Here is a 13,967-nt window from a genome sequence, read left to right on the forward strand (position 1 = left end):
AAGCATCATGATAAAAAAGGAGGCGGGGGGGGGGGGGGGGGGGTTGGTTGTTTTTGGGGTGGTGGTTGGTTTTGTTTGTTTCTTTTTAAATCAGAAAGGGAAATTTTTGAACAGCCACAAAAGAATTAACTAACATAACTGCACACTGAAGTTTTACAAAGCCTGGATTCCACAAGAAGAGGTTCAAGAAGTGTAAAGTTATCAAACAAAACCCTGTATTAAAAAAAATAAATCTGGAAGAGTATACATGAACACTCAAAAAAAAAAAAAAGTTTTACTACACTAAATTTGCCTTTTCCAATATGCACTTTTTAGAACCTTTGTGAATTAGCTAGTGATTTGTCCGTGAGGTATTTTTTACTAAAAAAAAAAAACAAACCCGAAAACAACCAAAACCAAAGGGAAACAAAAACCTCCAGATCTTGAAGCGGCACCAGAAGACACAGAAAAAGTTTCCTTCCCCCCGCCCCCCCCCCCTCGAAAAGACATGAAAGTTATTCTGGCACTCTAATTATAAAGGAAAACAAATCTTGCTAGACAAGTCACTCAATTTAAGGAAATGAATTATATGTAAACCTTTTGATAGCAAGTTGCACGGACTCTTACTTTCAGAAATAAACTTAATTTGGTTTGGAAACAAAAGCTTCAAGGAGGACTAGAAAGAAAGGGGTGGCTGGAAATAATATGTAAACATTAATACAGCCTTCTGGGAAGGCGAATCTACCGTGAAACTACTTAACTTGATAAAGTCGCTGGTTTATTTAGCATTTTCCCAAGATCTAAATGAGGCAATAAACTGTCCAGCAGTGAAGGGAAAAAAAAAAAAAAGAAATAATAATCACAGCTACTAAGCTGTTTCAAGTTGTGAACATCAGAGAAGAAACACAAAAGGGATGAACACCACGGCTGGAGACCACAATGATTAAAAGCAAAACAAACAAAAGAAAACAGATAAATAAAATACATGTCTGGGGAGAATCTTGGAGAGACAGAGTCAGTGGGAAGGAGAAATCTGGGAGAAGATGCTGAAAGACAGCGTGCTGGTGCACGGCAAGGCAGACACGGGTAGGGCTAGTGGTTTGTCACTGTAAATGATGTAAAAATTATCTTACGAGCACAGAAAAAAATAGTTAAGACTCAATTTATTAAAAAATTCCAGGCGTCACAGATCCCACATACTCAATCCAAGTACCTTTATTTTGCAGAGATGAGCGTTAAACAGCGTATAAATAATCACTTAGAGCCATCTTCCCAGGCTTTGCCAGTTCAGGCTCACTTCCATGAGCTGAGGTTAATTCATCTTCTCTGGCCAAGCCTTTGCAGAGGCAGCGGCGCTATGCAGAAGCTCGTTAACAAGCCACGTTACGTTAAAGACTTCCTTTTCCCCCAGCGTGCGAGTGTCACAGCACCCAGAGTCCCAATCCCGGTCTGGCCACGACAAACCACTAGCCCTCGCAGGGAAAGGTCCTTCTCTCTCTCCCTCAGACTCCAACCCAGGTTACGCTATTTGACAAAGGAGAGGGTTTTTATTCCCAACTAAAATGACTCCGTACATAATTAACGCCCTGGACATATAAAGCATTCTGGGAATTTTTGTTTTAAATACGGAACCCACAATATTGGTGAGTCAGTAGCATGGCAGCGTCACAGGAATGGCTGGTACGCGGTTGTGTTCCCCAAGTGCTAAAGCAGAAGCACGACTTCCCTGAGACAGGAGGCAGCAATCCCTCCCTGGTTCAGCCAGAGCTGGAATATTGTATTCCATTCTATGCACCTCATTTTAAGACCAAATAACGGAGTTCAGAAAAGAACAATAGAAGAAAACAAAAAACAGCCAGTGACTGGAGGGATTTCTTAAAAAAAATATGACCTAAGGAAAGAGGTTGGTGAAGTGATGACAGGAAAAAAAGGACATGACAATAATAAACAGATATTTAAGGTTTGCAAAAATCAAGGCAAAAGCACTTACTGAACTGGTATAAAAGGATGCATGTATGTTTAGGAGCATAAAATTAAAAGGGGAAAAAAAAGCCTTTACTTTAAGCCTAATAGCAAACAGGTCAACACTGTCACCTATTGGAGAACACAAGAGGTCTTCTCCCCTTCCAAATTCTCTTGTTTCCCTGAAATTCTCTCTCGTACTCACTGTAACCTCGCTTACCTGCAACACGGAACTCCTGTGCTACACTAACCACAACACAACTGCGTTACGCTGCTTACAACAACCTTCGCTTTACGCTTAAAGCCCAAGTTTTGCACGCTGGGCTCCCCTCAGAGATAAAGTGTCTCTCAAACATAAAAACTGACATCATACGTCACATAGCTATCGCCATTCAGGTAGAGTCATCTCAGCTTCCTTTTTTGAACCTAACGCACTGAGAAGGAAGTCTGACAAAGACATTTGTAGGACAAACCTCTCATTTATCTAGCATTGAGAAGGGCAGTACTGTTCCTTACAAATTAATGTTCTTGATCAATCTGCTATAGCATTAAATCGCTGAACGAAGAAAGAAAAAAAAAAATCAGAGTTGAACTGAAGATTGTCTCAGGTCCTTACCTTTAAGGGAATTCAGCGAGAACATCTCCATCACAGTGAAAAGGGTTGATTCCTGGGAAAGCAAGAGGTGGCAAGAAGAAACAGGAAGTCAGAATTAATATTTCCTTTGAGATGTTTCAAGTGCTTAGCGCTTCTGAAACTAGCTGTCTTTAGCACAAGACAAAGCTGACAGCCCTCAACAAATTCCACCTTGGCGTTTATATTCTCCCATTTTCATCTGAATCGTGCATGTACTATTTGCTATTGTCCCGCTCTACACCCAAAGGGATGAAGTGTCTTCTCAACCAGTGGTTTGTAGCTCTTGGAAGTGCTTTATGTCTGCGACGATATTGATTTGGGGATATTTTTTAAAACCTTTTTAAGTCAGAATGCCAGAAGTAGGTAGACCACTGCCATTATTCCCCCTTTGTAAGGCAAAACAAGAGAAGAAAGAAACATGTACTTTTGATAATGTTCTTTGACGAAATTACGTTAAGCTTTCTCTTTTAATTTCTTATTAAAACAGCTTTCACTCAAATAAGAAAAAAAAATCAACTTTGTTTTGGGGTGCTTCATCTATCATGCCAAATATTAAATACATTTTAGGCGTTCTTCATGGCAGGGTAACAAGGATTTTCTAACAAACTTGGATCAGATGGGCGAGGGTCCTCATTGACACAAAGCTAACGTTAACTATCCCTATTGATGGCTGTTCCCATGCACACAATTAATCTCCTTCAATTATTATGCTTTCAAATGATCCATTTTTGCTTTCAGTGAAACTAATGACAAAATTACCGTTTACTTCAGCAACAGCAAGCAAGGCCTAAAGTAACAGCACTTGGAGAACAGAACTCTGGGGACACGACACCTTGTTCAGCAAGTCACCTCCCTGCGGGCACATGAAAACAAACCCGCTGCTGCTGAGAAGTCTACACTTTGTCTTTTTCAATGACTAACTAAATAAAAACATAGTTATTTGACTCGTTTAAAAGTGAAAAAACTGTACATGCTGTAGCAATTAGCAAAACTAGCAGAGGAAAACACCCTTGGTATAACTAACTCACTGGACTGAACAAACTTAGGAAACTCTTTTGTGGCAGTCGAGCAAGATTCTTAAGGCTGAAGCATTCAACCGTGGAGCTAAGTCACGGGAGGAATGCAAATTGCAAGCGCAGAGCAGACCACATAGCAGTCTTGTGCCCCCTTCACCTAGGCATCATCTCAGTTGAGGTACAAACCATTTTAACGCCAAGAGTATTTCTGATAAATTATACAGGGCCAATATTACTCTGACACAAAAAGAGTCAAGTCCTTGAACGCTCTGAAGTCATTGGAGAGAGACAACCAGGAGTACGACAGGGAATGATGAGTATATTCTTAAATCTAGTCACAGATGTGTTGGCCGCATCTTCCTCCCAAATCTTTAAGCATGACAAAAATGGGGAAGCTGTTTGCCTGCAGACAGACAAAGTGTATTCCAGAGAACACGGGGAAGTTAGTCGACGACCGCTTTCCGGGGCAACGTACCATTCAGGCAGATAAAGTGCACGGCTTACCTACGAAGCACAAATCAGCGGAAAAGAGAACAAAGAACATCTCACCTACAGTGCGATGGGCAGAAGGGCACTTCCAAAAATAAATGCAAGATGAAGTTGAAGAAAATGGTCTTTTATGCTCAAGACCAAGAAAAACAAAAAAGAAATTGAAAAGCCTACATGGATGAGCTTAGAAGATTAACCGTGAGTCCCACTGACAAGCAAGACTGACAAAGCTGTTATTTATAATCGCGCCTGTAGATCCCCAGTTGAGATGGGGGCCTTGACTGTACCACCAGTAACTGCCCAAGGCTAAAAGAGTCAGACTGGGTGGGAGCAGGGCAGACAGGGAAGAGAATAAAGGCACAGAGAGACAAAACAATCCAGGTGAGGGCCATGGACAGAATCCAGCTCTTGCTGTCCCACTGAGGAGGGATCCCTTTTAAATGACATGTAGGAACTGGAGTACTTCAAGATGGAGCATCCAGTAGGAACACGGTCAAAGCAGAGAGAGGAGCTTGGATAGACAAGCTTAGGTTTGAGGTACAGCTCACTGAGAGATCAGCCCCTTCAGCATCATCACTGCATTACTCAGGACCAGATCTGGTGGATCTGAACCCAGAGGATCCTGAACTGGGAATTGGTTTTAGCACAGCCAGCAGCCTGGGGGAAGTCCCAGAGTTTTGTTGCTGAAGACCCTGATACCAAAAAAGGAAAAAAGGTGCTTTTTTGGCAGCTGCTTCACCGGTCACGGAAACGACGGGGACACATGAGCATCATTGAAAGGGGGACACAGTGGAAGATCCAAAATATCATTTGTCAGGCTCTGATGAGAGGAGAGAGATGTGGGGCCTCACAGGACACTGGATTTACAAAGAACTGTAACACAATGACCCAGGGCTCCTACGGACAAGGCAATGGTACATTTGGAATGAGAATCAACCGTCACGATGATGCCATGGGGACTACAGAGCGCCTGATGCCTCACACTTGGCAAAGTACTAGAATTCCAGATGGCAAAAGAGACACTAAAAGTTTGTTAGAAATAGAGTTAATGGCCCTACTGCAAAGGCAAAGAATGAAACTAGTGAATGTGGTTCTGGAAATGGATAGAAAAAATCTCAAAGATCTGGGAATTGGGTCTTTGTTGCATTTCCTTGATCCACTTGAAAAGTACGAGGCAAAACCACATCCCCAAGAAGAAAGTACAGCAGGATGCAGTGAATATCACAGAATTCCTGATTATTGCCTACTGTGGTACTCCAGCAGTGTATGAAGAGGTATAGCCACATGTACTTTGTCATGAGAACAAAGGAGAAATTGTGTTGTCTTCTGTATCATTCACCTTCAAGGATCACCTACACTGGGGTCCATGCAAAGCGAAAGTTTTGACTTTCAGCTCTTCGAGCCAAAGGAGCAGTGGATCTGTGCAAGAAACCCTTCTTTACCAATACTAATTTTGCAGGATTTCTGTTGCTGAACAAGCTGGAAGGGGGTGACAATAAAGTGCTAGAGGTAGGACCGGGCATTGGATGCTCCTGGGCACCCACCACTCATGAGACCAAGGGTTGTGGACTAAACAGGCAACCCAGAGTCATGGTTCCAATGACCACGGGGGAAAAAATGGTGCTGCTAGTGACAACAGAGTAAGTTACAGGAAGGTAAGGGAGAGACAAAACTAAGAAAAGGGCTGTGAAAAAGCTCCGGCTCCATGCCGGAGAACATCTCTGGAACAGGAGCCAAGGCTTCCCCACGGCACAGATGAGAAAGCCCGGGCAGAGCTCAGCTCCCCAGGCCCTCTCCGGGCCACCCCGTGCCATTTCCCGAAGCGGGGCTCAGCTCCCCCTCCAACCGGGGCTCTCCCCGCCGGCCATTCGCCCAGGACCCGAGGGGAGAGCTCCCGGGAGCTCAGCCGGACGATCCGCGCCCCCGCCGGCCGCGCTCCCCGGCTGCCCGCGGCGCTGCCCGGGCAGTAGCCCGCTCCCCCGCCCCGCGCACGGCCGGTGCCCCATCCGCGGGGCATCCCCGCCCGCCCCGCCCGGCCGCACAGGCCCAGGCCCCCGCCCGGCCGGCCCCTTCCCGCGGGCCAGGGCTCCCCTCAGGCCCAGGCTCCCGCCCCCCTGGGCGGGCACCGCGCCCGGCCTTGGCCGCCGGCCCCGGAGCTCCGCGCCGCTCGGCCCCGCCGCCGCCCCCCGGCCCATCGCCTCAGCCCCACCGGTCCCCCCGCCGCCGCCCGGCTCGGAGCCATCCTCCCCCTCCTTCCCCTTCCTCAGGCCGCGGGTTCCGAGCCGCGGTGCCGCCACGCACCGCGCGGCCCGAGCCCCCCTGCAGGGGGGAGCGGCGCCGGCCCCGCTGCCCGACACCCACCTCCTCACAACCAACTCTCTGGCGCCGGTCCGCCGCCGCTCGGACTACAACTCCCGAGAGCCCCCCCGCGATCCGCTTCCGGGGCACCGCCCACCGCTGCCGCCGCTTCCTCTCCTTACCCTGGATGTGAAACCTCCCCGTGGGCGCGGGGCGGGCCCGGTCCCCATGGCAACGGGCGGCGCGGCCTGCGGGGCGGCGCCGGCCGCGCTCCCTCGGTGGGCCCCGGCCGCTGCCTCCTCTCAGCGCTCCCCCACCGGCCTTCGTATCGCCGCCTCCGCCTCAGCGCCGTGCTCGGCCCCGAGGGGAGCGGCTGCGGCCTGTCTGCGGGCAGGGGGGACGGTCCCCGCCCGGCTCCCCGGAGCCGGAGGCTTGGCCGGGCCTCACAGGTGTCGGTGGGGCCTCCTCAGGGAGAGAGTAACGTTCGGGGGAACCATGCGCATTGTTAATGTATCAACACATTAAGCAGCCACCAGCCTGTTAAAACTCGGCCAGTTTGCTCTGTGAGGGGCCTGGAGCAGGAGTCTGGTGAGGAGCGGCTGAGGGAGCTGGGGGTGTTCAGCCTGGAGAAAAGGGGGCTGAGGGGAGACCTCCTCGCTCTCCACAGCTCCCTGAAAGGAGGGGGTAGCCGGGGGGGTCGGTCTCTTCTCCCAAGAAACAGGCCATGGGACAAGGGGAAACGGCCTCAAGTTGCGCCAGGGGAGGTTTAGGATGGAAATTGGGAAAAATTTCTTCCCGGAAAGGGTTGTGGAGCGTTGGAAGAGGCTGCCCAGGGTAGCAGTGGAGTCGCCATCCCTGGGGGGATTTAAAAGCCAGTGCTGAGGGACGTGGGGTAGTGGTGGCCTTGGCAGGGCTGGGTTAACAGTTGGACTCGATGATCTTAAAGGTCCCTTCTAACCTAGACTCCATGATTCTATGTATCTATCAGCAGAAACTTAACTCCTGATCCTAACTATTCACTTACTAGTCAGAGTCAGATGTGCTGAGTATCCACGGTGCTGTCCCGCTGTCCTGGACCGACACCGGCGTGGGCTAATTCCTCCTCCTGCGCAGGACACGGCTCCTCACTGGAGTGATCCTAACAAGAGCAAAGAAAAGCAGCATTACCAAGGCCCTGGTTTGTAATAAAGTTCCAGACCCTGCCCAAAGATACATCTGTAAAATAACCCGGAATTCTTAGTGTTTCCTGCCAGGAGAAGCCTGAACAGGAGTGTGCAAGGACTTGGTACGCTCAGGTTGCAATGATCACCAGCCAAAACCTGGCTTTGCTTTCCTCGAAAGGCCAAAGTTGTGTGGGTGCAATGGTGAGCCTCGTTAATGGTTAGCAGCAAACGCAGCTCAATTTATGAGAGAAAAATAGTTGTAGGCTGGGCGCGCTGATTTGCCATCATATTAATGATTCTCCGGCAACATGAACTTGTGCAGAAAGGCAAACGTGGGAAAAGGTAGGCTTACAATTATGGAAAATTTTACTATCTTAAGCTCTGTGTGGTAATTTAACACTAAACTCAACGTGGTTTTGCTGCAGGTTTTAGCAATTCCTACCAAACGGCTTATTTGCATGCAGAGTTCTTTGCTTGTTTTTCTGGCCTTTTCGGTGCACTGTGAATTTTCGTATCATCCATGTATTTATGAAATAAACCTTTCAGACTACTAATCCCAAGAAAAGCTTTGTTTCGGTGAGACTGAAATGACATTTGAAAACACTCTTACTACTTCAGAGCTTCCTTCACCCAGAAGCGTTGAGATGCCTGGGATGATTTAAGTTTACCGAGTGTCTCAATTTCTTACTGTGGTCTGCAGGACACCGCTATCTCGCTGTCAGTTGAACAAAGGACACGAGCGAAAACATGATGGAAAGGAAATCATCTAAGGGCAAGAGTGTGTCAAACTGGAATTTCCCTAAAACTTATCTGCTCGCAGAACCAGAAGTCTAGGTAAGACAGACTGAAGAACGCGTGTGGGATGGGAGGGAGGGGCAAAGAATATAGAAAATTTGCATCTGTAGCAGATGCTTCGGGGTCTGCAGCGACCGCACCTTTCTTCAGAAGATGGAGCGCCAAGTCCAGTTATTTCTATACACTCTGAAGGCCGAAAGGTTAATGGTAATCTTCATCCCCCTGTAGCGTTTATAGATAAGGACAAGGACAATAAAAGAAAGTGCTAAGATAAGGGGAGTAACTTATGCCGTTATTACCAGCTTAGCTTAAAAAGCCTGCATAATCATTCCAAAGTCATCTGTTAAGTAACAAGTAAAGCAATTCGGTTTTGGGGGCTTTGAATGGAAAATTGCTTTAATACAATGACTTTGTAAAGAATATGTCAAGCCATCTAAAGCATGATCATTTAATTATAGTTCTCTACTTGCTTCCTACCGATTACAGTATTTTACTTTGTAGTCTCTTTTCCAAGTAACCCAAGAGATGCTGCAAAGGCTGCTTTTAGACAAGAAATAAATACAGTTTATCACTCCTAACTGTAAAATCATAGAATCACGGAATGGTTTGGGTTGGAAGAGACCTTAAAGCCCATCCAGTGCCACCCCCTGCCCTGGGCAGGGACACCTCCCACCAGCCCAGGTTGCTCCAAGCCCCGTCCAACCTGCCCTTGAACCCCTCCAGGGATGGGGCAGCCACAGCTTCTCTGGGCAGCCTGGGCCAGGGGCTCACCCCCCTCACAGCAAACAATTTCTGCCTCACATCTCATCTCAGTCTCCCCTCTGTCAGTGGAAAACCCTTCCCCCTCGTCCCATGGCTCCCCTCCCTGCTCCAGAGTCCCTCCCCAGCTTTCCTGGAGCCCCTTGAGGGACTGGAAGGGGCTGGAAGGTCTCCGCGGAGCCTTCTCTTCTCCAGGCTGAACCCCCCCAGCTCTCTCAGCCTGTCCCCACAGCAGAGGGGCTCCAGCCCTCCCAGCAGCTCCGGGGCCTCCTCTGGCCCCGCTCCAACAGCTCCGTGTCTCTCCTGTGCTGAGGCCCCAGCGCTGGAGGCAGCACTGCAGGGGGGTCTCACAGAGCGGAGCAGAGGGGCAGAATCCCCCCCTCGCCCCCCTGCCCACGCTGCTGGGGATGCAGCCCAGGCTGCGGGGGGGTTCTGGGCTCCCAGCGCATGTTGCCAGCCCACGGCCAGCTTTTCACCCTGCCCAGCACTCCCAAGCCCTTCTCTCAGGGCTGCTCTCCATCCCTCCATCCCCAGCCTGTGCTGGGACCGGGGGTTGCCCCCACCCAGGAGCAGGACCCTGCACTTGGCCTTGCTGGACCTCATGAGGTTCACATGGACCCACTTCTCCAGCCTGTCCAGGTCCCTCTGGATGGCATCCCGTCTCTCAGGCGTGTCACCGCACCACTCAGCATGGCGTCATTGGCAAGCTTGCCAAGGGTGCACTTGATCCCATGTCTATGTCATTGATGAAGATATTGAACTTTACTGGTCCCAGTATAGACAACTGAAGGACACCACTTGTCACCGATCTGCATCTGGACATCAAGCTGTTGACCACTACCCTCTGGATGCAACCATCCAACTAATTCCTCATCCACTGAACAGTCCACCCATCAAATCCATACCTTTCCCATTTAGAGAGAAGGATGTTGTAGGGGACTATCTTCAAAAATGAAAATAAAAGCATGTGGACAGTATTTTTTTTTTCTCCCAAGCTTTGTTTATCTAATAATCTATTTCTGTTCTGAAAAAAACCCCAACAAAATACCATGTCCAGCAGAACTAACAGAAAAGTCTCATGTCCATTGCCCTCTAGTTATCCAAATTGCTGTACAACCATTGCAGCTCCTCTCTGCGTTCCTGCCCCATCCGCCACCCGGCATACCTTGTCACTTTACCAAACAGCTCATGGTTCTTCACTCTAATATCTTTAAATCTTCATCTAGACACCTAAAAATCCATGTATTTTCCCCAGCCATATCCCCTAAACTGCCCCTCTTCCATTAACCTCTGCCCACGTCCCCTCACCATCAGCTGTACAACAGACAGCAAGCACTGTTAAAAGCCACGAAAATCCCTTTGTGACTGTCGTGCCTACACTGCTTGAGCCAACACCACTGCGTGTGGGGAGGCGCTGATTTCACTCCTCATTTCCACAGCAGAACTCGGTATCTTTGCGTTTTTTGAATGCTTCCATTGAGTTTATTTGAAACTAGTTAGGAAGTTTAAAAGTCATCAGAAAAGGTGCCAAAGGGTCAGTACCATCTGAGATGTTGCTTTAGGAAAAAAGACATCCCCGTTGCCCATCCTTAGATGAGAATAGAGACGTATGCAGTTGATATGCCTGTTTCCCAAAAGAAGTTTTGAACAAATCATGGAAAATACTGTATTAAAAAAAACACACACAAGAAAAAAGATTCTGGTTTTTGAGACTGAAAACTGTGTAGTTTTCAATGAGTACAAGCAATGAAGTTGTCCTGTAATTCTGGTAGAACATCCTTTTTCATTTGATTTTCATTTACTCTATTTTATTACAGCCCAGACATTGCAGTTCTCCTTCAATGAATTGAAGGAGTAGCTGATATTCTTTTTAGACCTTTTAAGCTCTAACACCTTTACAATCCAGTTGCGTTAGACTATCTTGCAGGCTTGCTCATACTGTTCTGCACGTGGTCATACTTGGCTTTTTTTCTTTTCTCGTTGCAGTGCTAAAGACAAAGGACCTAATACTATATTAATGCAATTTTATAGAAGCTTATTGTCAGAAGCACTGACTGATTGCTGCTCTTTCTGTCACAATACCTGGAGGATATTGGAAAATCTGGTAGCATAGAGGAAAGTATTTCCATTGTAGTTCAAGCTTTCTTGGGCTTTTTCTATATTAAAAGGTTAATACAGTTCTTGGAAAAGATGTGAGGATTAACTTGAAAAGTTACTGTGAGTATTTGCTTAGAAGGTCAGTTGTCATTAATGTGATTGTTGCGCTCATCATCGTTACTAGAAAGTCAGGGATCTGTTTTTTTCTCCACGGGATGCCACCAACAGCTGCTGCAGTGATGTGGAACTTAAAAGTCAAACTGCTGTAGCTTAGTAAAAGTCAAATACAAAATCATTCAATTTAGCTTAGGGATGACTTACGGGAACTGAATTGTTGAGAAAGCGAGCAAAACTACCCAAAGAAGAGGCAGAGAAGCAAGCAAACCAATCTAGCTAAACAGCACGCCTTAAGAGCTCTTCTGAATCAAACCGGATTATTTCATAATTGGAAAGGCGAGATTCTACTGAAGCCAATGAACGCAGGCTAACAAGCAATGTCTAAGAAAAATTCAACTTCTGAGATGAAACTTGATGAACGAATCACTGAAGTTGTTAAAACCCACAAAAATGTATTTTAAAGACACTGGAAGCAGGAAGCCAGTTTACAAAAAACAATCGCAAACCCAAAAAAGGAAAATCTGTCTGGCCTCGTACACTAGTTGCAATCAACGGAACAACTGAGAAAGATCATTTCCTGATGCCCTCTGTTGCGGAGGAGGATGTTAAAATTCCCTGCTGTAACTTCTGAACCTACTGGTTATCAGGATAACGTACTAAATGTCAGAAAAGTAGATACTGGAGCAAACTGATAAATTGGTTTTTAAATTAAGTCCAAGAATTGTGAAAGAAAATTGTGCAGTCAAGCTGCTACAAAAATATAAAAAGTGCCTCTAATGGAAGTTGTTAGACTGGATTGTCAGCGGACAATACATCATGTCTTAATTTTTTTATATGAAACTCCACGCTTTCATTTCTAATATCTCTTTATGGCTTTCAGGATGAGACATGACAGGGTGTGGGCAATTCTGGGACAGTAAAAAAGTTACACGGACTAAGTTCTACATTGGCGAGGAAAGAAATGTATGGATTTCCCCCCAGCCCCAGTACGAAATAGTTACAAAACACCCAGTGGTATCTCACTGTATGAAGTAATTTTATAATGTGTTCACAATTAAACATCAGTATTAGAAATAGAAAAGTCTTAATTCCTTGGAAGTGGACTAGCTCACTGCGGATCTTGGAAAAAATCATCTCTTCTTTACCTTCTTAAATGATCTTTTGCTGCTTCTTTTTACATTTTTTTGTCTGTCTCAGGCACCTTTTTGTGGTGTAATATTTGTTAAAACAGATACAGCGTTCTTCTGAATTACATTAGCCTGCAAATATGACCAGCAATGACACTATCTCTTCAGCTGCAGCTGCACCGTAAAGTAAAACTTCAGGAAAAGGTTTTGCATGGGCATATGAGACAATTGTGAACAATAACATTCTTAAATGTTGCTTTTGGCTTTTTGCTGATCAAAAATATTTAATCAGGTATTAAAAACATTTTTAGAAACCATGCTCTTGATCTGCTACATCAATAAATCAAGCTGCCACAACCCCCTAAAAACTACTATAGGGTACAATAGCTAATTCTGTGACCTGTTTCAATAAAACTTCAAATAAACATATTACTGTCTCTTCTTTAAATAACATAAACCATCCCACCCTCTGATGAGCACACATAGAAGCATTGCTTCTTCAGTCTTAACGTTTCTTCTGGTATGCTTTGGGAGCTCTCTGCAACTTCTGTGTGGTTTTCAGGTGTTATTCTCTATAGAACAGATTCCTCTCCCAGTACTGTCACATTTAATTGTTTTTCTGCCTCGTGGTGTTATTCTAGAGGGAACTATGAAAGGGTAATTCATCAAGATGTTGGCTAGAAGAGACTAGAGACAGCAGACTGCGGTGTATTCCTGAGACATTGACTTTGGTTGTGGCTGGTGTCTTAATTTTCCATTCAGCCTTAGGCTTTCCCTGGCTGGATCCAAGATCCACTGAGGTAAAGGGTTGTAAAAGTCCTTTTTTTTTTCCCGCTTAATTGAGCTGAGTTTTTCTGCTGCACCTGCTATTCTGAATTCCCCATATGGAGAATTTTGATCTGTACAGGTGGTGGTTTGTGCTCTACCTGCTGTGGAGCCTTGGTTCCTCCCTACCGCGTCCCTCAGAGCTGTGAGCAAGCTGTGAGCGCAGAGCGCCTCCTTCCCTCATGCCCAGACTAGACGGAAAGCCCTCAGGGCTCTGCCTGAACGTTGACTTTTCATTACTTGGGCTGGATTAATCACTGTCTGAGACACTTCTGTAATTGGATTAGCACGCAAAATAGGTCGAGGGTGGAGGATGGTCTCCACGGTCGAAACGGGCCGCGTACTGGAGGTGTTCTTCGGTTGGCTCTGCTCAGGCCCGCGGGAATGGCTCCTGGCGGCAGAACGACGGGCTGGGCGACGCCGGCTCCGCCGACGCCCTCTTCACGACAGGACGAAATGGCGCCCCCACTGGCCTGCTCCGCGCTTATATAGCCTCGAGGGGCGGGCCGGCAGTTATGATTGGCTCACCAGCCTACCTTCCTCACCGCTCCAGCACGTGCTGGTACTATTTACCCGCTCTAGTTGGCTCCGCAGGGAGCGCGTGCTTCGGCAGCCAATGAGCGCTGGGAGCGGGGAAGGAGGGCGGGATGCCGGGCTGCGCATGCGCAGTGCTGAGGCGCGGCCGCTTCTCGGGAGGCGCTCGCGC

General features: G+C 47.2%; 1 protein-coding gene and 1 long non-coding RNA gene across 4 annotated transcripts in view; one reads left to right on the forward strand and one right to left on the reverse strand.

The window, feature by feature from the left end:
• DHX30 (DExH-box helicase 30) overlaps positions 1 to 6,550 on the reverse strand; it is a 34,956-nt gene extending 28,406 nt beyond the window's left edge. The window contains exons 1-2 of the mRNA XM_063324189.1: positions 6,442 to 6,550; positions 2,558 to 2,609 (exon numbers count right to left, since the gene is read on the reverse strand). Of these exons, the coding sequence (XP_063180259.1) occupies positions 2,558 to 2,588 (31 nt within the window). The 5' untranslated portion in view covers positions 2,589 to 2,609; positions 6,442 to 6,550. The remainder of the gene's footprint in view (positions 1 to 2,557; positions 2,610 to 6,441) is intronic.
• A 50-nt stretch (positions 6,551 to 6,600) lies between these two features.
• On the forward strand, positions 6,601 to 12,865 carry LOC134510956 (uncharacterized). 3 transcript variants are annotated; one of them, XR_010069762.1, is made up of 4 exons: positions 6,601 to 6,966; positions 7,367 to 7,883; positions 8,242 to 8,375; positions 11,082 to 12,865. It is a non-coding gene; the product is annotated as an uncharacterized LOC134510956 (long non-coding RNA). The 3 variants fall into 3 exon arrangements; XR_010069763.1 differs by having other exon boundaries at positions 7,370 to 7,883; XR_010069764.1 differs by having other exon boundaries at positions 7,410 to 7,883.
• Positions 12,866 to 13,967: the final 1,102 nt, after the last annotated feature.

Source organism: Chroicocephalus ridibundus, chromosome 2 (genome assembly GCF_963924245.1).
Source record: "Chroicocephalus ridibundus chromosome 2, bChrRid1.1, whole genome shotgun sequence".
Lineage (NCBI taxonomy): Eukaryota > Metazoa > Chordata > Aves > Charadriiformes > Laridae > Chroicocephalus > Chroicocephalus ridibundus.